A 22,773-nucleotide genomic window follows, 5' to 3' on the forward strand; every position below is an offset into this window, starting at 1 on the left:
TCCGCACTGTAGGGAATCTAATCTAAAAAAAGTCACCTTGTAAGTGCACCCTTCCGTCCTCCGGTGGGGATTATAAATACTACAGCACGACCTCAGACACAATGGGCAGGGCTTAATGGAACCTGGAGTCGGTCTTGCTCACTGCCTGGGAAAGCTCTTTTAGAGACAGCCCATCAAATTAAGTGCTACTCAGACATTTAAGTGGTCAGTAATTGGGTCATCTTCTGGATCAGAGAAGAGAGCTGAGAGCTGATGTCTCATCACCTAGAAGCTGCCAGCTCTGATGAAGAGTCACCTAGACGTCTGACCCGCTGTGATCTCCAGCATTCGTTGTTTTCAGTTCAGGTTCCAATACCTGCAGTAATTTGCACCTATGTTAGAAGCTGCCTGGTTCACCATTTTATAAGGTAAGATGCTGGAAACCAGATTCTGGATTAGTGGTGCTGGAAGAGCACAACAGTTCAGGCAGCACCCAAGGAGCAGTAAAATTGACGTTTCGGGCAAAAGCCCTTCATTAGGAATGCAGGCAGAGAGCCTGAAGCATGGAGAGATAAGCTAGAGGAGGGTGGGGGTGGGGAGAAAGTAGCATAGAGTACAATAGGTGAGTGGGGAGGGGATGAAGGTGGTAGGTCAGGGAGGAGAGGGTGGAGTGGATAGGTGGAAAAGAAGATAGGCAGGTAGGACAAGTCCGGACAAGTCATGGAGACAATGCTGAGCTCGAAGTTTGGAACTAGTGTGAGTGTGGGAAGGGGAAATGAGGAAACTGTTGAAGTCCACATTGATGCCCTGGGGTTGAAGTGTTCCAAGGCGGAAGATGAGGCGTTCTTCCTCCAGGCGTCCGGTGGTGAGAGAGCGGCTGTGAAGGAGGCCCAGGACCTCCATGTCCTCGGCAGAGTGGGAGGGGGAGTTGAAATGTTGGGCCACAGGGTGGTGTGGTTGATTGGTGCGGGTGTCCCGGAGATGTTCCCTAAAGTGCTCTGCTAGGAGGCGCCCAGTCTCCCCAGTGTAGAGGACACCGCATCGGGAGCAACGGATACAATAAATGATATTAGTGGATGTGCAGTTAAAACTTTGATGGATGTGGAAGGCTCCTTTACGGCCTTGGATGGAGGTGAGGGAGAAGGTGTGGGCACAGGTTTTGCAGTTCCTGCGGTGGCAGGGGAAGATGCCAGGATGGGAGGGTGGGTTATTGGGGGCGTGGACCTGACCAGGTAGTCACGGAGGGAACAGTCTTTGCGGAAGGCGGAAAGGGGTGGGGAGGGAAATATATCCCTGGTGGTGGGGTCTGTTTGGCGGTGGCGGAAATGTCTGCGGATGATTTGATTTATGCGAAGGTTGGTAGGGTGGAAGGGGAGCACCAGGGTGGGTTCTGTCCTTGTAACGGTTGGAGGGGTGGGGTCTGAGGGCGGAGGTGCGGGATGTGGACGAGATGCGTTGGAGGGCATCTTTAACCATGTGGGAAGGGAAATTGCGGTCACCATTTTACAATGAGTATTGAGCCAAAAATGACACCAGCAATGCTACAATACTCTGATAGCAGTACATTTCATCTGATTGTACACCCCATCATCATGACAAATATATTGAGTATATTTAAGACTGAGAGAGATAGTTTCTTGAGTAGTAAGAGGATCAAGGGTTACGGGAGAAGGCAGAAGAATGGAATTGAGAAACGTATCAGCCATGATTGAATGGTGGAGCAGACTCAATGGGCTGAATGGCCTAATTTCTGCTCCTATGTCTTATGGTCCCTGCTTTGGAGAGAGAAGCTCCCAGTTCGAATCCCATTCATAACACAGTAAAACCTGTAAATCCTTTGAACACGCATCAGTGGAGGTGACAGGAGCAGGAGAGATCCCTGGTCAGCCATGTAATGGGAAAATGTTGGAGCCTGTACTGTCACTCTCCACAGCTTCAGGCCTCAAGTAAAATTCATGTTGCCAGAGCAACTCAGACTCCAATTCAACTCTAACACACCACTATCACATCATATATCCTCAGCATACCCAATATTCAGCGCTATTTGTGTAACCTTAGGTGCTGAATCAGTCATACAGCACGGAAATAGACCCTTCGGTCTAACTAGTCCAAGCCGACCATGCTCCCAAATTAAATTAGTCCCACTTGCCTGCGTTTGGCCCATTTCCTTCCAAAGTTTTCCTACTGGTGTACTTATCCAAATGCCTTTCAAACATTGACATTGTACTTACATCCACGACTTCCTCTGGCAGTTCATTCCACATACGAACCACCCTCTGTGTAAAAACGTTGCCCCTTGTGTCCTTTTCAAAACTTTTTCCTCTCACCTTAAAACTATGCACCCTAGTTTTGAACTCCCTCAACCTAGGGAAAAGACCTTTGCTATTCACCTTATCTGTACCCCTCATGATTTTATAAACCTGCACAAGGACACCCCTCAACCTCCTACGCTCCAGTGGAAAAGGTCCCAGCCTATCCAGCCTCTCCTTATAATTCAAACCTTCCACTCTTGATAATATCCTTGTAAATATTTTCTGAACCTTCTCCAGTGTTCAAGTGACAATATCCAGGCTTGGACTGAACAGCGACAAGTAACATTCATGCCATACAAGTGCCAACAGTGAACATCTCCAGTAGAAGACAATTTAAACATCGCCCTTTGACATTCAATGGCATTACCATCACTGAATACCACACTGTCACCATCCTAGGAGGTACTGTTGACCAGAAACTGATTTGAACTGGCCAAGTAAACACCGTGACTGTAAGAGCAGATCAGACGCTAGGAATCCTGCAGTGAGTAACCCACCTCCTGACTCCCCAAAGCCTGTCCATCATCTACAAGGCACAAGTCAGGAATGAGATAGAATATCCTCACCTGACTGGGTACAGCTCTGTCAATACCCAAGAAGCTTGGCACCCTCCAGGTCAAAGCAGTCTGCTTGATTGATACCATGTCCACAAACATGCATCACCGACAAAGAGTGAACAACATATGAAAAGAACATATGTTGTATAAATCTATTGAAAGCAGAGGAAAAATATGCAGAAGATTTTCGCAAAAAGGCATACAAAATTATGCTACTTCAGATTTCAAACCCTTGCACAGCACTGACTATTTACCACTGAGCTTGATGTGACAGGCTGGATGCTACATTTAACATTGAAACTCCTGTAACAGCGCCATCTAATTGTGTCACAGCCAAGCAGAACTGCAAGTGTGGATGTTTAACTGTTACATCTTCCATCATAAATGTTTTTAGGGTTTCTAAGGTTATCAGATCAGCCATAATCTGATTGATTGGTGAAGCAGATTCAATGGGCTGAGTGGCCTACATGAGCTCCTACATCTTATGCTCTTAACAATTGAACGTGTGCCAGGAATCCCCGGCCTGTCCCTGCCTCTACATTCCAGTTGCACCCACAGAGCCCACAGCAGTGTGTACATATTATGCAGAATTATTTATATAGAACTGAGGCAGAAATCTGTCACCATATTTCAGCTGCTCCAGTGATTTTCAGTGATTTTTATTTTCTTCTGTCTTTTTATAAAAGAATGCAAAGAAACCAAGTCAGACATTGGAAAGCCGAGAAATCTGCAGCCCAAATTGCAATTGACCTTTGAATTAATGACATTCAGACATTCAGTGTTCCCTGAAAGAAACATGCACCTACATTTCAGCAAGAGAGTCAAACATTTTAATTTAAACAACATAATGTTCTGGCCTTTATTAAAAATCACACCAGCTCTGCCATTCTGTACAGAGCCCCCAGACAGATTGGTGGTCTACCCTCCCCCATCGCAGTTAATGGAAAGGTCTTTCTGACTTTTTCCAATTTCTTTAATGTTAATTATGGCCCTGAAATGACGCTGTGTAATTCTTCAAAACAGCCTGAAATAAATATTACTGTATTAGGCTTGCTGGAGTGCTTCAGTGAAACTCAATGCAGGCAGGAGAAATAAAGCATCAGCCTCCACTTAGAAATCTAACAGCCTTCAGCACTCAATATCGAGTTTAACAATTTCAGAGCGCAAACACCCCGATTCCTTGTCCTTAACCTACCCCCATACCCCAGGTCCTGTCATGAATGGATTGCCTTTAGTGCAGACAATCTATCTTCAAACTCGTTATAGTCCTCAATATCACCTCTCTTTTTCCCTGGCTGACCATCAACAATCCCTTTGTCTGCCTCACCATTTCTCGCTTTCTGTGGACTCCCTCTCCACTTATTTGCGCACTTCTCTCCCACCCTCCCCCCTCACCCCCAATCCTTGTCATCAGCTTTTCCTTGCTGCTTTAACTGCTGATGTGGAGGTGCCAGTATTGGACAGGGATGGACAAAGTTAAAAAAAAATCACACAACACCAGGCTATAGTCTCAACAGGTTTATTTGGAAGTACTAGCTTTCGGAGCGCTGCTCCTTCACCTAAGGGCGGCACGGTGGCTCAGTGGTTAGCACTACTGCCTCACAGTACCAGCATCCCAGGTTCAATTCCAGCCGTGGGCAACTGTCTGTGTGGAGTTTGCACATTCTCTGCATGGGTTTCCTCCTACAGTCCAAAGACGTGCCGGTTAGGTGAATTGGCCATATTAAATTGTCCAGAGTGTTAGGTGCATTAGTCAGAGGGAAATGGGCCTGGGAGGGTTACTCTTCAGAGGGTCGGTGTGGACTTGTTGCGCTGAAGAGCCTGTTTCCACACTGTAGGGAATAATAGTTGGGGACTATAACCTGGTGTTGTATGATTTTTAACGCTAACTGCTAAAGAAGGAGTACAACACTCGAGAACGTTATCTCTGTTTTCCTTTCCATGATGCAGGCCGACTTGCTGGGTTTCAGATCTCCGGTCCCTGCAGTTGTTTGTTCGCTATGACTGAAATAACTGGGTTAGTGCCTCCAGTAAGACAGCAGAGAGAAGATTATCAGGGGAGATGCTGTGCATCCTGATGTAATCCAGCAGCTTTAAGCTGTGCCCAGAACTCACTGGGATGTAAGACAATCAGCAGCGCTGTGTGAAAACCAGTGTGTCGTCCATTTTGCTCATCGCTTTCTACAGAAAAACTGCCAAAGCCTCTTGCCCCCGGTTTAACCTGTGCCTACAGATGTATGTCACTTCTCTTTTCCAGCAGCCCTTCAATAGCCAGCAATGTCCTTACTCAGCTCCATTGAGTGACAGCATTTCACAGCTAGGCAATGTTGGTTTAACAGAGTCATACAGCATGGAAAGAGACCCTTTGGCCCAACCCATCTATGCCCAGGTTCACAAACTGAACAAATCCCATTTTCTTGCATTTGGCCCCATATCCCTCTAAACCTTTCCTATTTGTGTACCTGTCCAAATGACTTTTAAATGTTATACTGGATTAGTGGTGCTGGAAGAGCACAGCAGTTCAGGCAGCATCCAACAAGCAGTGAAATTGACGTTTCGGGCAAAAGCCCTTCATCAGGAATAAAGGCAGTGAGCCTGAAGCGTGGAGAGATAAGCTAGAGGAGGGTGGGGGTGGGGAGAGAGTAGCATAGAGTACAATGGGTGAGTGGGGGAGGAGATGAAGGTGATAGGCCAAGGAGGAGAGGGTGGAGTGGATAGGTGGAAAAGAAGATAGGCAGGTCGGACAAGTCACGGAGACAGTAACTGAGCTGGAAGTTTGAAACTAGGATGAGGTGGGGGAAGGGGAAATGAGGAAGCTGTTGAAGTCCACATTGATGCCCTGGGGTTGAAGTGTTCCGAGGCGGAACAATTATAACTTAAATGTTATAATTGTACCTTCCATTGGCAGCTCGTTCCATACACGCACCACCCTCTGTGTGAAAAGGTTGTCTCTCAGGTCCCTTTTAAATCTTTCCCTTCTCAGCTTAAACCTATGCCCTCTAGTTTTTGACTCCCTTACTCTGGGGAAAAGACCTTGTCTGTCTATCCTATCCATGCCTCTCATGATTCGTCACATTTCATCCACCCAACGTTCTAGCCTATCCAGCCTTTCCTTATAACTCAAACCTTCCAGTCTCGGTAACATTCTTGTCAAACGTTTTTGCTAACTTTCTTCCTCTGGCAGGGGTGACCAGAATTGTATGCAGTACTCCAGTGTAGCCTTACCAATGTCTTATGCAACTGTGACATGATGTCCCAACTCCTGTACTCAATGCTAATGACAAACATCAGTATTTTGAGTGAACTGTCTTCGAATATTCAGTGATGGAAAAGAATACAAAAGGCAACCATGTGCCGGTTAAGGAGATAATGGTCAGCCAATCAGGTTGTAGCATTCCTGCCAGTCCGAGTTGTCTCGATTTGGCGTAAGAAGGTTGGCAGATTAAAAATGCAGCTCCAGTTAACTATCCAGAGAGCCCAGGATCAGAGGACATCATCTCAGAATAAGGGCACACATTTAAGGTAGAGATGAGGAGGAATTTGTTCTCTTGGAGGGTAGTGAATCTGTGGAATTTCACACCACAGTGGGTTGTCATAGCGAGGTTCAGCACGGAAACAGTCCCTTTGGTGCAACTTGGCCACGTATCCTAAACTAACCTTGTCCCATTTGCTGGTATTTGGCCCATATCCCTCTAAACCTTTCCTATTCATGTACCCATCCAGATGTCTTTTAAATGCTGTAGTTGTACCAGCCTCCACCAGTTCCATGCAAGGCTAGATGGTTAAGTGCTGAGGTAGTGCTGAGTGTCAAAGCTGAGATAGACCAATTTTTAATCGATAAGGGGTTCAAGGGTTATGGGCAAAAGGCAGGAAATTGGAGTAGGGCAGCACAGTGGCTCAGTGGTTAGCACTGCTGCCTCACAGTGCCAGGGACATGGGTTCAGTTTCTACCCTTGGGCAACTGTCTATGTGAAGTTTGCACTATCTGCCTGGGTTTCCTCCCACAGTCCAAAGCTGTGCAGGTTAGGTGGATTGGCCATGAGGAACAAAATTACCCTGAAGTGTGCAAGGTTGTGCAGGCTAGGTGGGTTAGCCATGGTAAAAGCCCCACGCAGAGGTGGCGGTGTGGGTCTGGGTGGGGTGCTCTTCAGAGGTGCAGGCCAAATCGTCTATCTCTGTATTTTTAGGGTTTCTACGATTATCAGATCAGCCATAATCTGATTGATTGGTGAAGCAGATTCAATGGGCTGAATGGCCTACGTGAGCTCCTCCATCTTATCATCTTAACGATTGAGCGTGTGCCCGGAATCCCCGGCCTGTCCCTGCCCCTACATTCCAGTTGCACCCACAGAGCCCACAGCTGTGTGTACATATTAAAATTATTTTAAAACAAATCTTTTTAAAAATTACCCCTTTCAAACTATCTCCCAAAAGACATTGTGGAGCCAGCACCTCACGAAGGGTGAAAAATGACAAAGGCCGCAAACAAGGGGCACAGCATGGAGAATGCAAACTGTGGGTATAAACACAGAGGGATGTAAACATCTCCAGAACAGACCTTTTGGAGGAGGTGAGGTATAAGCAGGGCAGAGCCAGAATGAAAGGGGCCGCACAACTTGATGGATGAGGACCAAATCAGTTGGAAAGAAGAGGTATGCAGTTAATTAGATGTGAAATATTATTTCCCAACCATGACAGGCAGCATTAGCGACCATCCATCAGGAGAATAGTGTATTCTTGCCTAATTTACTTACATTAATATGGGCCATTGTGCTTTCAAAGCTTTAAAAGACGAAGAGTTGCCTGAAGACTTTATGATTGTTGTTTGTAAATCCTCGCATGATAAGACTCTTTTTGTCAGAATTGACACTGAGAAAATTGATATTCGTGATCTGACCTGAAGGTCACCAGTGAACGGGGATCATATTAAGTTGCATATATTTCGCAACACAGAACGTAGTGCATTCAGACTAACAGGGCTGCGCTGGTGTTTATGTTCCACATATGGAGATGCCGGTGTTGGACTGGGGTGGACAAAGTTAAAAATCACACAGCACCAGGTTATAGTCCAACAGGTTTAATTGGAATCACTAGCTTTCATAGGACTGCCAACCACCTGATGAAGGAGCGGTGCTCCAAAAGCTAGTGCTTCCAATTAAACCTGTTGAACTACAACCTAATATTGTGTGATTTTTAACTATGTTTCACATAAGATTCTTTATGCACTACCTGAGCCGACGCTGTCAACGCATCCTTGTTTTCGGTCTATTTTCGCAGAATTGGCCAATTACTCATATTGCTTTGTCCATACCAATTGTCCATACTGGTTTCTATAAACCACTGTTTAGTGTCTCACTGTTTAGATGCAGGTTTGTGTTGCTTCCCTTCACTTTAAATGATAACTCAGCTGCTGTTGGCTCTGAGTTGAGCCTGTTGCTAACCTTAAGCATTTCATTTCTGGCATCATAATCTGGTGGGGCTGTAGGTCAATTGAAAAATCAAAATCTGGAATATGTAGTTTTTTTTAACGTAAGGATTTACAGAACCAAGGAGGATAGATGGAGTTACATTACAGATCAGGCATGATCTAACTGAAGGGCAGAACAAGATTGTGGGCTCCTCCTGTTCCCATCCTGTTACCAGAATGTTGCTGGAATGCAAGGTTTGCGTTATAGAGAGAGGCTGGGACTTTTCTCACTGGAGTGTAGGAGGTCGAGAGGTGCTGTTATTCAAATCATGAGGAGCATAGATAAGGTGACTGACAAGTGTCTTTACCTACGCTGGGCAATTTCAAGAGCTTATTTGGATGGTGAGAGGAAAAGGATTTTAAAAGGACATGAGGGGCAATTTTGTTTAACCAGAGATTGGTCCGTATGTGGAATGAGAGGAAGTGGTGGATGGGAATACAGTTACAACATTTAAAAAACGTTTGAATAAGTACATGAATAAGAAATGTCTGGAGGGATATGGGCCAAGTACAGGCAGGTGGGACAAGATAAATTTGGGATTATAGTTGGCATGGATTGGTTGGACTGAAGGGTCTGCTTCCATGCTGTATGACTCAATCGAGTCTGAAACTTTCTATATTTAACTAAAGATTCAGTCAATGATCATAATTCAGAACACTGACTATTTTTTCGGGTGGTTTACTTTAACAGGTTAGAAATAAGTTCGAATGTTGTGATCCCAGTATCTTAGACCGAATTAATTTTATTTTCACTTCACAATTTCTTCCCTCCTTATATTTTAATGTGTGTGTGCGCATGTGTGTGTGCACGCATGTGTGCGTGTTCATGCATGTGTGTATGTGTGTGTGCACCTGTGTGTGTGCGTGTTCATGCGTGTGCATGTGCAAGTGTGTGTATGCGCGTGTGTGTGCGTGTGTGTGTGTGTGTGTGTGTTATCATACCACAGCCCACAGCCTTTTCACACACCTTGGTCAGCGTTATAAGTAACCATGTTTTATAAAAGGTTTGTAAGACTGTCATAACCCTGGTTCCCCACACTCCTGTGGGATTAATCCACACAGTGTCGCTGTCAACAGGGATGGGATTCGGAAATCAGAGATCAATGCTTGGCAATCCATATCTGATCATTGATTGTACAGGGCAAGGGGAGAGCATTTTGCCTATTGCACTAGCACAGCTTGTCTTGGGGGTAATTCAGAATGGGAAATGTATACTGGCCTTGATAGTGACACCCACATCCTATGAATGAAGACCTCTTTTATTCCCCTGCCTTGTTTCAACCGACCAGCAAATTATTTCCTCTTGCATTAACTTCAATATCCCATTTCAGTTCATTTATTAATTGCAAGGATTCATTTCTTACTCGAGTTTTATTAATATTAGAAGAGGTACCTATTGGTTTGAATTATAATTCTTGGCTCCTGTCTGTGATGACACGTTTTGGATAGACGCTGTCACTTCAGTGCTATACTGAGAGATTGACGCACTGTCAGCTGTGGTACAAATCCAAGGCCTTGTCTGCACTCTCAGCTACAACATCCCACAATACTGAGCAAGAGTTGGTCATTCAACCCTTCAAGCCCATACTACCATTCCGTGAGATCATGGCTGACCTGTGGCCTAACTCCATACACCTGCCTTACATCCACAAATCTTTTGGGTTTTTTTTGTACAGTTTGTGGAAGAAAGTTCCAAATATCTGCCATCCTTTGTGTGTAGAACTGTCTTTAGTTTCCTGGGCCCTGGACGCTGTCCCTCCCACTTTATATCTCCCTGCCTTTCTCATCTCCTTGAAGCTGTTCCAGAAAACCTATCTATTCAACCAACCTTTTGCCTGCCTGTCCCAATATCACTTGGCATCATTTGAATTCCTTGATAACTCTTTTGTGAGGCACTTAAGGCTGTTTTAGATTAGATTCCCTACAGTATGGAAACAGACCATTAAGTCCACACCGACCCTCCAGAAAGCAACACACCCCTCTATATTTACCCCTGACTAATGCACCTAACAGTATGGACAATTTAGCATGGCCAATTCACCTAACCTGCACATGTTTGGACTGTGGGAGGAAACCGGAGCACCCGGAGGAAACCTACGCAGACACGGGGAGAATGTGCAAACTCCACACAGACAGTTGCCCAAGGCAGGAATCGAACCCAGGTCCCTGGTGCTATGAGGCAGCAGTGCTAACCACTGAGCTACCGTGTCACCCACTTAATGAAGCAAAGAACTGTGGGTGCTGGAAATCTGAAACAAAAACAGAAAGTGCTAGAGAAATTCAGCAGGTCTGAAGTGAAAAAAGCAGAGTTAACATTTTGTGTCAGGTTCTGAAGGACCATCACTGGACTCAATGTCAACTGTTTTTCTTTCTATCGATGCTGTCAGGCAGACGTATTATCTGGAGGTGATCAATAAATACAAGTTACATTAATGGAACCATACTATTGTGTGTGGGTGACTGCGTTCTCCTACACGTAAACTGTGTTTCCAGGACAAAAGTATTTAATTAGCTTGAAGCCCTTTGGCTCACAGTTGGGAATTTGGAAGGCCTTATGTCCAAAAATGCAGCATTTTCGACCTCCTGACACAAGATGTCACCGATTCGCTAAACCAATCTTATTTCACTGAACCCCCCTGACCTATCACCTTCATCCCCTCCCCACTCACCCATTGTACTCTACGCTACTTTCTCCCCGCCCCCACCTTCCTCTAGCTTATCTCTCCACGCTTCAGGCTCACTGCCTTTATTCCTGATGAAGGGCTTTTGCCCGAAACGTCGATTTCGAAGCTACTTGGACGCTGCCTGAACTGCTGTGCTCTTCCAGCACCACTAATCCAGAATCTGGTTTCCAGCATCTGCAGTCATTGTTTTTACCCTGTTTCCAAATCTGCCAGGCACACCTCCTGGCAGGAAAAGGATATTTTTATTTCAACTTTAACTGGGAGTCTCATGGCACAGTGGTAGTATCCCACCTCTGACCTAGGAGTCCCATGTTTAAGAGCCACCCATTTAAGAGGTGTAAGCTAACACTTGTGAACAGGTTGATCGGGAAAATACACATGTAACTAACATCTCTGAACTGATGATTGAAGAAAATGACTAGATATTTCATTCAAGAACAAAATCCAAGGACACACTGTGACTACAGGTGCTCCTGTGGCACAGTGGTAATGTCCCTACCTCTTGACTTTATTTCATTTACCTCTTCGTGAAGAGCTCAGTCGCAGCAAAGACATCGGTGGCAGCAAATGGGCCCGACAGCACGGACTGGAGTGGGCCCGACAGCATTGACTAGAGTGGGCCCAGCAGAACATGGACTGGAGTGGGCCCAGCAGCACAGACTGGAGTGGGCCCAGCAGCACAGACTGGAGTGGGCCCAGCAGCAGGGACTGGAGTGGGCCTGGCAGAACATGGACTGGAGTGGGCCCAGCAGAACAGACTGGAGTGGGCCTGGCAGAACAGGGACTGGAGTGGGCCCGGCAGAACATGGACTGGAATGGGCCCGGCAGAACATGGACTGGAGAGGGCCCGCAGAGCGCGGACTGGAGTGAGCCCAGCAGCACGGACTGGAGTGGGCCCAGCAGCAGGGACTGGAGTGGGCCTGGCAGAACATGGACTGGAGTGGGCCCGGCAGAGCGCGGACTGGAGTGAGCCCAGCAGCACGGACTGGAGTGGGCCTGGCAGAACAGGGACTGGAGTGGGCCCAGCAGAACATGGACTGGAATGGGCCCGGCAGAACATGGACTGGAATGGGCGCGGCAGAGCAGGGACTGGAGTGGGCCCGGCAGTGGAGGGACTGGAGTGGGCCCGGCAGAACACGGACTGGAGTGGGCCCGGCAGAGCAGGGACTGGAGTGGGCCCGGCAGTGGAGGGACTGGAGTGGGCCCGGCAGAACACGGACTGGAGTGGGCCCGGCAGAGCAGGGACTGGAGTGGGCGCGGCAGAACATGGACTGGGTTGGACCTGGCAGAGCGTGGACTGGGTTGGACCTGGCAGAGCATGGACTGGAGTGGGCCCAGCAGAACATGGACTGGAGTGGGCCCGGCAGTGGAGGGACTGGAGTGGACCTGGCAGCATGCACCGGAGTTTGCCTGGCAGAGCACGGACTGGAGTGGGCCCAGCAGCACGGACTGGAGTGGATCTGGCAGAGCAGGGACTGGAGTGGACCTGGCAGAGCAGGGAGTGGAGTGGACCCGGCAGAACATGGACTGGATTGGGCCCAGCAGCACGGACTGGAATGGGCCCGGTAGCACGGACTGGAGTGGACCTTACAGAGTGTGGACTGGAGTGGACGTGGCAGCACGGACTGTAGTGGACCCGGCAGAGCAGGGACTGGAGTGGGCTCTTTGGCACAGGCTTGAGTTGGCGCGGCAGCACGGACTGGAGTGGACCTGGCAGAGCAGGGACTGGAGTGGGCCCAGCAGAGTGGGGACTGGAGTGGGCCTGGCAGAATGCAGACTGGAGTGGGACCAGCAGCATGGACTGGAGTGAGCCCGGTAGCACGGACTGGAGTGGGCGCGGTAGCGTGGACTGGAGTGGACCTGGCAGAGCAGGGACTGGAGTACACCTGGCAGAACATGGACTGGATTGGGCCCAGTAGCATGGACTGGAGTGGACCTGGCAGAGCGTGGACTGGAGTGGACGTGGCAGCATGGACTGTAGTGGGCCCGGCAGAGCAGGGACTGGAGTGGGCCCAGCAGCACGCAGTGGAGTGGGCCCGGCAGTGCAGGGACTGGAGTGGGCCCGGCAGAGCATGGACTGGAGTGGGCCCGGCAGACCATGGACTGGAGTGGACCTGGCAGCATGGACTGGAGTGGGCCCAGTAGCACAGACTGGAGTGGGCCCGGTAGCACGGACTGGAGTGGAACTGGCAGAGCAGGGACTGGATTGGGCCCAGCAGCACGGACTGGAGTGGGCCCGGTAGCACAGACTGGAGTGGGCGCGGCCACACGGACTGGAGTGGACCTGGCAGAGCAGGGACTGGAGTGGGCCCAGCAGCACGTAGTGGAGTGCGCCCGGCAGTGCAGGGACTGGAGTGGGCCCAGCAGCACGGACTAGAGTGGGCCCGGTAAAGCAGGGACTGGAGTGGGCCCAGCAGAACATGGACTGGAGTGGGCGTGGCAGAGCAGGGACTGGAGTCAGCCCGGCAGAGCACGGATTGGAATGGGCCTGGCAGTGCAGGGACTGGAGTGGGCCCGGCAGAGCAGGGACTGGAGTGGGCCCAGTAGCACGGACTGGAGTGGGCCCAGCAGACCGTGGACTGGAGTGGACGTGGCAGAGCACAGACTGGAGTGGGCCTGGCAGCATGGACTGGAGTGGGCCCAGCAGACCGTGGACTGGAGTGGACGTGGCAGAGCACAGACTGGAGTGGGCCTGGCAGCATGGACTGGAGTGGGCCCAGTAGCACAGACTGGAGTGGGCCCGGTAGCATGGACTGGAATGGAACTGGCAGAGCAGGGACTGGATTGGGCCCACCAACACGGACTGGAATGGGCCCGGTAACACGGACTGGAGTGGACCTGACAGAGCGTGGACTGGAGTGGACGTGGCAGCACAGACTGTAGCAGGCCGGCAGAGCAGGGACTGGAGTGGGCCCAGCAGCACGGACTGGAGTGGGCCCGGCAGAGCAGGGACTGGAGTGGGCCCGGCAGCACGGACTGTAGTGGGCCCGGCAGAGCAGGGACTGGAGTGGGCCCAGCAGCACAGACTGGAGTGGACCCGGCAGAGCAGGGACTGGAATGGGCCCGGTAGCGTGGACTGGAGTGGGCCCAGCAGAACATGGACTGGAGTGGGCCTGGCAGAGCACAGACTGGAGTGGGCCTGGCAGAGCACAGACTGGAGTGGGCCCAGCAGAACATGGACTGGAGTGGGCCTGGTAGCGTGGACTGGAGTGGGTCCTGCAGCGTGGATTGGAATGGCCCCCGTGGCATGAACTGGAGTGGGGCCGGCAGCACAAACTGAAGTGAGCCCCGCACCGTGAACTGGAGTGGACCCGGCAGGGGTGACTGGAGTGGGATCAGTAGGAGGTATTGGAGTGGGCTTGGCATTGCAAACCTGTGGCAGCGAAGTCAGAGGTGGGTTCAGGTTCCCAGCAGCTTCTGCATTGTCAAGGTGGTCCCAGCACCGACTCATGGATGCTGCGGTGGAGACGGGTTTGGATTCCCGGCAATGTCTGTGCCAGTGTTGTTTCATGGATGTGGCGGTGGTATGAGTTTGCACTCACTACGAGACCTGGCATCATTATCACGTGGCTGCATCAGTGTGATGAGCCTGTAATGGACTCATGGCCGCAGTGGAATTGAGTTTGGGACAGTACGGTACCCGGCAGCATTAACAGTGTCTGCATTGGCGACGTCCACTGAGAATTCAGCAGCAAGGGTGACAGTGGAGGTGTGATCATGCCAAAGAGGGGGCAACTTTAGTTTCTGTGGCAATGGGGACTCGTATTAGCCTCCTGACCCATGGCACATGGATAAGCACTTAACAAGAAGGACTGTGAAGTTGGACACATTTTTCTTTATGTTTTGGCTTTTATATTCCATGTTTTCATAGATTCCCTACAGTGTGGAAACAGGCCCTTTGGCCTAACAAGTCCACACGGACCCTCCCAGACCCATTCCCCTAACTTATTATCCTATATTTACCCCTGATTAATGCTCCCCTAACCTACACATCCTGGACTCTGTGGGCAATTTAGCAGGCCAATTCACCTGGCCTGCACATCTTTCAACTTTGGGAGCAAACCGGATCAAACCAGCACAAACATGGGGAGAATGTGCAAATTCCACATAGATAATTGCCCAAGGCAGGAACTGAACCTGGGTCCCTGGTGCTGTGAGGCAGCAATGCTAACCACTGAGCGATTGTGCTGTTTTGTTTTTTTACCCTGTGTTTTAAGAAATTGGCCACACTCTACAACACTTTTCAGTGTATGCTGAAACAAGATACACATGGCAATAAATAAATCAAATCACATCTTGGCTAAGAGACCAGGTTCAAGTCACTTGTGCTCTGGAGGTGAATCTCTGAACAGGTTAATTAGAAAATATTTTCCAACCTTGAGTGCAGGGCTGTTGTGCTGCAGTGTTTTTGTCCATATCTCTGAGCCAGGAGGCCTGGGTTCAGTTCCCATCTGTTGCAGTCATGTATTAAAGCAGGTTATTTAGAAAGTGGATTAATGAGTCCATTAATGAATTTGGAAATGTAAGCACGCTGCCTGGATCTCAGTCCAGCTCCAACTGAGGGGGTAAAAGGTTACCACACTCCATCTGTATGGACCGTACGTCTCGGTGGAATTTAATTCGGCAATCCCAAGCGAATGACTCAATGTTTATTAATACAGGAGAAAGTGAGGACTGCAGATGCTGGAGATCAGAGCTGAAAAACATGTTGCTGGAAAAGCGCAGCAGGTCAGGCAGCATCCAAGGAGCAGGAGAATCGACGTTTCGGGCATAAGCCCTTCTTCAGGAATGTTTATTAATACAAACAAGTTATGATTTTCTGTGTATTAAACTTAAATGTTGTGAACATGGTGTTATCCCCAACATTTCCTGAAACTTCACAACTCTCACTTCATTGCATTATCACTCATCAAGTAAATAAGAAAATAAGTTTAACAGAGAGCTGAGTGTTAAGCAATTCAATAAAACCTGAGGAATCTTACTTTGCACTAATTTTTTTTACTCATTCATGGGATGTGGACATCACTGACTAGGCCAACATTTATTGCCCATCCCTAATTCCCCAGATGGCAGTTAAGAGACAGTCACATTGCCGGAAAAGGTAAGGATGACAGTTTCCCTCCTTAAGGAATATTAGTGAACCAGATGGAGTTTTCTGACAATTGACAATGGATTCATGGCCATTATTAGTTCCAGATTTTTAAAATCCAAACCTAATTGACTGACTGCTTTTATTATGTGGATTATATGCATTGATATGGAACTTCACAGATGCATTATGAAAAATATGTGAAATCAAGCCATTTTTGGAGAGATTAGATTGGATGACCAAAGGTTTGGTCAAAGGTAGGTTGTTAAGGAGGTGAGGGAGGAGCAGAAGAAGTGGAGGTCTTAAAATTCCAGTGCTTTGGGCCCAGGCAGCTGAGGACAGGACCATCAATGATGGAATGACTAATATGTTCAAGGGATCCCAATTACAGAAATGTGGATATCTCTGAGGTTTATGGAAGGTAGAATGTGGGAGACCAACACTTGGAATAAGGTAAAAACAATGACTGCAGATGCTGAAAACCAAATACTGGATTAGTGGTGCTGGAAGAGCACAGCAGTTCAGGCAGCATCCAACGAGCAGCGAAATCGACATTTCGGGCAAAAGCCCTTCATCAGGAAGGGCTTCCTGATGAAGGGCTTTTGCCCGAAACGTCGATTTCGTTGCTCGTTGGATGCTGCCTGAACTGCTGTGCTCTTCCAGCACCACTAATCCAACATTTGGAATAGTTAAGTCGAGATGACAAAGACATGGATGTGGACTTTAGCAGAAGAGCAGAGGCAGAGTTAAACTCAGTCACAGTTAGAGGTGGAACAGGACATCTCAGTGTGGACGCTAATCACAGAGCTGAGTGTGACACCGGGCTTACCAACAGGCTTCTTCAGCCGGAAACAGTGTTGCGGAGAGGGATGGAATTGATGGTGAGGGAGTGGAGTGTGTGACGGGAACCAAAGGCAATGGCCTTTGGCCTTCCCAACACTGAATTGAGGCAAGTTCTGCTGGATATCAGATGAGCAGTCTGACAATTTCGGGTTAGTGGAAAGGTCAAGAGAGGGGATGTTGAGGGTGTAGTCAGATCCTCAGGAGATGTCAAAGGTATTGGTGTAAGAACAGGAAGTGGCTTTACGAGGACTGACTGTGCTTGTCCTGCCCACTGTAATATGGGAGACAGGTTAGGGATGAGCAGAAAGGAGCTGCTTCATTTTACTGCTAATCCTCTGCCTTCAAATATATATGTGGAAGCAGCCATAAAACCCATGCAAAAAAGAGGTTTCCAAGAAAGGTCTAAAGACATTAACTTGGTTTCTCTCTCTGCACAGATATTGTGAGATGTGCTGAGTTGCTCCAGTTTTTATTTCAGATCTTCAGCATCCGCAGTATTTTGTTTTTGCTCTTGTTGAGCAAGGTAACTGTTTGGTTTCTGTTGCATTCTGAAAAAATACATCGCTCCTCTTTCAGAGGTTCGTAGTTGCTTTCAGGGTCTGTTTGGTTAAGTCATTGGGGACAGATTGTTGAATTTATCAGGGAGCTCAGCAATTGGATTGCTTGGAGCAACACTATTAACCCAGGAAACCTGATTCCTCTCCAGCTGTTAGGTAGGATAAATGCCTTTGTCTCATTACTCGGCATTAAAACAAATCTCAAAGAGACTTGTTTCCCATTTGTTTGACACAGTCTGCAAGTTGTATCACCCCCATGTGAAATCGCCATAATGACATTAAGTAACCTCTTCCATGTCCCCGGAATTTTAAAGAAATGTTTGACGATGCATTTTCTTTCCTGACATTATCCCTTTAAGCAACCTTTTGCTACAGCTTCTAATGAATTCATATCAAAAAACACAGATCCAGCCATATTTACATCTGGCTCAAAACGGAAACATCCAGTGCTAGTATTACAAGTGGGATTGTGGAAGGAGATTAAATGGGGAATATGGACCGACTGCCAGATCAGAATAATGAGCATCGGTTCAGGATGGGTAAACACTATTGGTAATTGTCATGGTGATGACTGACCATGACTGTTTCTTACTGTGCTTTCTCTTCTGCAGCGCCTACACCTCAGTGAAGATGTGGCCGGAGCTACATTCATGGCAGCTGGAAGCTCAGCCCCTGAGCTCTTCACCTCCATCATAGGTAACTGAGTGAAGTCAAGTGCAAGAAAGCAAAGCTGCGCTTTGTTATTCCTGATTTGTTCATCCCTGTCTTGTTCGTCATTTCTCCAACAAAATTGTTTTGACACTAGTTTTTTTTTGCAGAAATGCAATTTTGCATGTGGCTTCATTTTCTTGGATAGGCACATGGAATGTAGGCTACATAGGTTAGTCTGATCTTAGAGTAGGATAAACAGCCAGCACAACATCGAGGACCAAACGGCCTGTACTGTGCTGTACTGTTCTATGTTCTGTGTTTAAAGCATAATAACAAAATCTTGAGACTTGAGATCTCGAGGTTATCTAAATCTTTGCTGGTGTTCCACAAGAAGCCTTTGAGAATTAGGCGACTCTTACTAAAGTGTTCCTCTAGAACCCAGAACTCTCTCAATATCGTAGGGCAGTTATTGCACAGAATGTCATTCCTCTTTGTTCTTGGCTGTGCCAGCTGTCTATAAGGCCAATTCACTTGATCTACTCTCCTACCTTTATTCCCGAGGCCCTGCTATTTCTCGTTTATTCGGATAATTATCCAACTTTCTTTTGAAAGTTGTAATTGATTCTTGCTTCTCCTGACAACTTGTTGGGTTTTTTAAAACTAAGATTTTACCTCTCATCACCTTTATTTCTTTTGCTAATCCATGGGATAAGTGGGAACACCACTGCCTGCAAATTTCCCCCAAGCTGCACCCCACCCAGACTTGGAAATATAATGCCCGTCCTTTAGTGTTTCTGGGTCATAGAGCTGGAAATCCACCTGAACCAACATTGTGGGTCTTACCTACAGCAAATGGACTGCAGGGGTATAAGAAACCAGCTTACCACCACCTTCTCAAGGGTAACTGGGGAGAGGGGAATAAATGCTGGCCCAGCCAGCAACACCCATGTCGTATGAGTGAATAAAAAACACTCCTTGATTGGTGTTGACAACAACAGTGCAGGTTCAATTCCAATCATCTCTCTCAAATGAGAAAGCAGCTTACGGTCCTCTGGGACTGTGGTGATGTTCCATTTAAGTATCCTCTGGATCTCCATCCTTCCACTAATGGGAACAATTATAGAGTCATACGGCACGGGAACAGACTCTTCGGTCCAACTCATTCATGCCAACCAAGTTCCCCAGTCTAAGCTAGTCCCACTTACCTGCATTTGGCCCATATCCCCCTAAACCTTTCCTATTCTTGTACCTGTCCAAATGTCTTTCTAGTGTTGTTGCTGTATCTGCATTTTATCTGGCAGTTCATTCTACATACACTCTCTGTGTGAAACATTCGCCCCTCAGGTCCTTTTTAAATGTTTCTCCTCTCACCTTAAAAGTATGCCCCCTAGTTTTGAACTTACCTACCATAGGGAAAAGACCTTGGCTGTTCACGTTATCGATGCCCCTCATGATTTTATAAACCTCTATAAGGTCACCCCTCAACCTCCCATGCTTCAGTGGAAAACTTCCCAGCTTATCCAGCCTCTCCTTATAACTCAATCCTTCACTCCTGGCAATATCTTAGGAATTGCGACATTTAAAAGACATTTGGATAAGAACATGAATGGAAAAGGTTCAGAGAGATATGGACAAGGAGCAAGCAGGTGGAACTAGTTTAGTTGGGATTACATTCGGCATGGACTGGTTGGACCGAAGGGTTTGTCTCCGTGCTGTATGACTCTATGAATTCTCTCCAATTTAATAATGTCCTTCCTATTGCAGATAAATGTACACGGTAATCCAAAAGTGGCCTCACTAACGTCCTGCAGAACTTCAACATGACGTCTTAACTCTTCTATTCAATCGTCTGAGCAATGAGGGCAATTGTGTTAAACACCTTCTTAACCACCCTGTCTACCTGCGACACAACTTGCAAAGAACGACGTACCTAAACCCCTTGGTCTCTCTATTTGACTACCAAGGGCCCTACCATTAAATATATAAGCCCTGCTCTTGTTTGTTTTACTAAAATGCATTATCACACATTTATCCAAATTAAATTCCATCTACCATTCCTCAGCCTACTGGCCCAATTGATCAAGATCCTTTGTAATGTTAGATAACCTCTTTCACTGTCGATGATACAGTGACAAACAACAGTGGACCCAGCACCAATGCCTGCAGAACACCACTGGTCAAAGGCTTCTAGTCTGAAAAACAACCCTCAACCACCATTCTCTAACAAAGCTAATTTTGTGTACAATTGGCAAGCTCTTCCTGAATCCGATGTGGTATAATTTTACTGATCAGTCTATCATGCGGAATCTTGTCAAAGACTTCTCTAGAATCTATGTAGCTAACATCTACCACTCTGCCCTCATCTATCCTTTCGGTTACATTCTCAAAAAGCTCAATCAGGTTTGTGAGACACAATTTCCCCCACACACAAAGCCATGCTGATTATCCCTAATCAGTCCTCGCCCCTCCAAAGACATGTAAAACCTATCTCTCAGAATCCTCTCCAACAACGTACCCACCAGACTCACTGGTCTGTAGTTCCCAGGGTCCTCCCTACAGCCTTTCTTAAATAAAGTCAAAATATTAGCCACCTTCCAGTCCTCTAGCACCTCACCCGTGACTATTGATGATACAAATATCTTTGCTGGAGGCCCTGCAATTTCGTCCCTAACTTTCCACAATATACACCAGATCTGGTCCTGGAGATTTATCCACCTTTATGTTTTTAAGACTTCCAGCACCCCCTCTTATGTAATGTGAACTGTTTTCAAGACATCAATATTTATTTTCCTGTGTTGCCTAGCTTCTATGTCTTTCTCCACAGTAAGAACTGACGTGAAGTTTGTGTTTCGTATCTCCCTCATCTCCCTATTGACATCTCTCTCCAAATTCCTCGAAGCTTTGAACATCTGCTCCTTTCAATCTTCTGTTCCCTAACGCGAACAGTCCATCAACTGTGTAACTCAAGTCCCTCATTGTCATCAATCCTTTCCTCACCCCCACTGCAACACATTGTGCAAAAAATGTGATGCACAAAATTGGACATATTATTCCTGTAGAGGCTAATCCAGTGATTTATAAGCATTCACCGTAATATGCTTTGGATTCTGTTCTTCCATTTATGAAGCTCAGGATCTGGGTGGCTTTTTAACAACTTTCTCAACCTGTCCTGCCACTTACAAACAACTTCTGCACCCCCAGATTCCTCCATTTCTGCACCCCATTTAGAATTCTCTCCATTGCCTCGCCTCATTCCTTCCACCAAAATGTGTCACTTCACATTTCTCTTTGTCGTAGAATTTCTTCGGTGTGGAAGCAGGCCATTCGGCCCATTGAGCCAAAACTGACCCTCCAAAAAGCATCCCATTGACCCCACCTCTGCTATATATCTCATTGCTAACCCACCTAGCTTGCAGAACCCTGGCCTGTATGGGCAATTTAACGTGGCCAATCCAGCTAATCTGCACATTTTTGCACTGTGGGAGGAAATAGGAGCTCACCCACATTGACACAGAGGGAATGTGCAAACAGATAGTCACCCAAGGCTAGAATTGAACCCAGATTCCTGGTGCTGTAGGGCAGCAGTACTAACCATGGAGACACCATGCTGCCAGTCATCTGCTACAATCAGCCAATGTACCAGCCTGCCTTAGTCTCTTGAAGTCCATCACTGTCCTCTTCACAGTATACTATACTTTCAAGTTCTGTGCCATGAGCACACTTTGAAATGGTGCCCTACACACCCCCAAGTCTATGTCACGAATACAGGTATAGAATATTATTATTCACATACGTAAAGCAATGGTCTTAATACCGACCCTGGTGATTCTCACTGTACACACTACACCAGTCTGAAAAACAGTTGTTCACAGCTACTCCCATGCCCTGTCACTCAGCCAACTATGCATCCACATTGCCACTGTTCCTGCTAAGTCACAGGCTTTACATAGAAACATTGAAAATAGGAACAGGAGTAGGCCATTTGGCCCTTCTAGCCTGGTCTGCCATTTGATATGATGGTGGCTTGTTATCAACTTAATATTGTGTTTCTTTCCTCAGATCCCTAAGATCTTGATCCCTTTAGCCAGGAGAACTATAACTAACTGCTTCTTGAAAACTTCAAATGTTGTGACCTTAACTGTTTTGTGTGGCAGAGAATTCCCCAGGCTCACCACTCTCTGGATGAAGAAATCTGTCCTCATCTCAGTCCTGGATGACCTTCCCGATATCCTTAGACTGTCGGCCCTGGTCAATAGGAACACCTTTCCGGCATGTATGGTGCCCAGACCTTTGAGAACTTTATAGGTTTCTATGAGAATGCCCCATCATTATTCGAATGTCGTCCGAACCAATCCAACCTCTCGTCTTATGTCAGCCATGCCATCCCAGGAATCAGGTAGATAAAAACAATGACCACAGATGCTGGAAACCAGATTCTGGATTAGTGGTGCTGGAAGAGCACAGCAGTTCAGGCAGCATCTGAGGAGCTGTAAAATTGACGTTTCGGGCAAAAGCCCTTCATCAGGGCTTTTGATGAAGGGCTTTTGCCCGAAACGTCGATTTTGCTGCTCCTCGGATGCTGCCTGAACTGCTGTGCTCTTCCAGCACCACTAATCCATCCCAGGAATCAGTCT

At 47.3% G+C, this 22,773-nt stretch overlaps 1 protein-coding gene across 1 annotated transcript in view; it reads left to right on the plus strand.

Moving 5' to 3' along the window:
• Positions 1–22,773, plus strand: part of slc24a3 (solute carrier family 24 member 3) — a 382,506-nt gene that overhangs the window by 246,802 nt on the left and 112,931 nt on the right. Inside the window, exon 5 of the mRNA XM_072581405.1 lies at positions 18,100–18,184. Within this exon, the coding sequence (XP_072437506.1) occupies positions 18,100–18,184 (85 nt within the window). The remainder of the gene's footprint in view (positions 1–18,099; positions 18,185–22,773) is intronic.

The sequence above is a fragment of the Chiloscyllium punctatum genome, chromosome 11, assembly GCF_047496795.1.
Source record: "Chiloscyllium punctatum isolate Juve2018m chromosome 11, sChiPun1.3, whole genome shotgun sequence".
Classification (NCBI taxonomy): domain Eukaryota; kingdom Metazoa; phylum Chordata; class Chondrichthyes; order Orectolobiformes; family Hemiscylliidae; genus Chiloscyllium; species Chiloscyllium punctatum.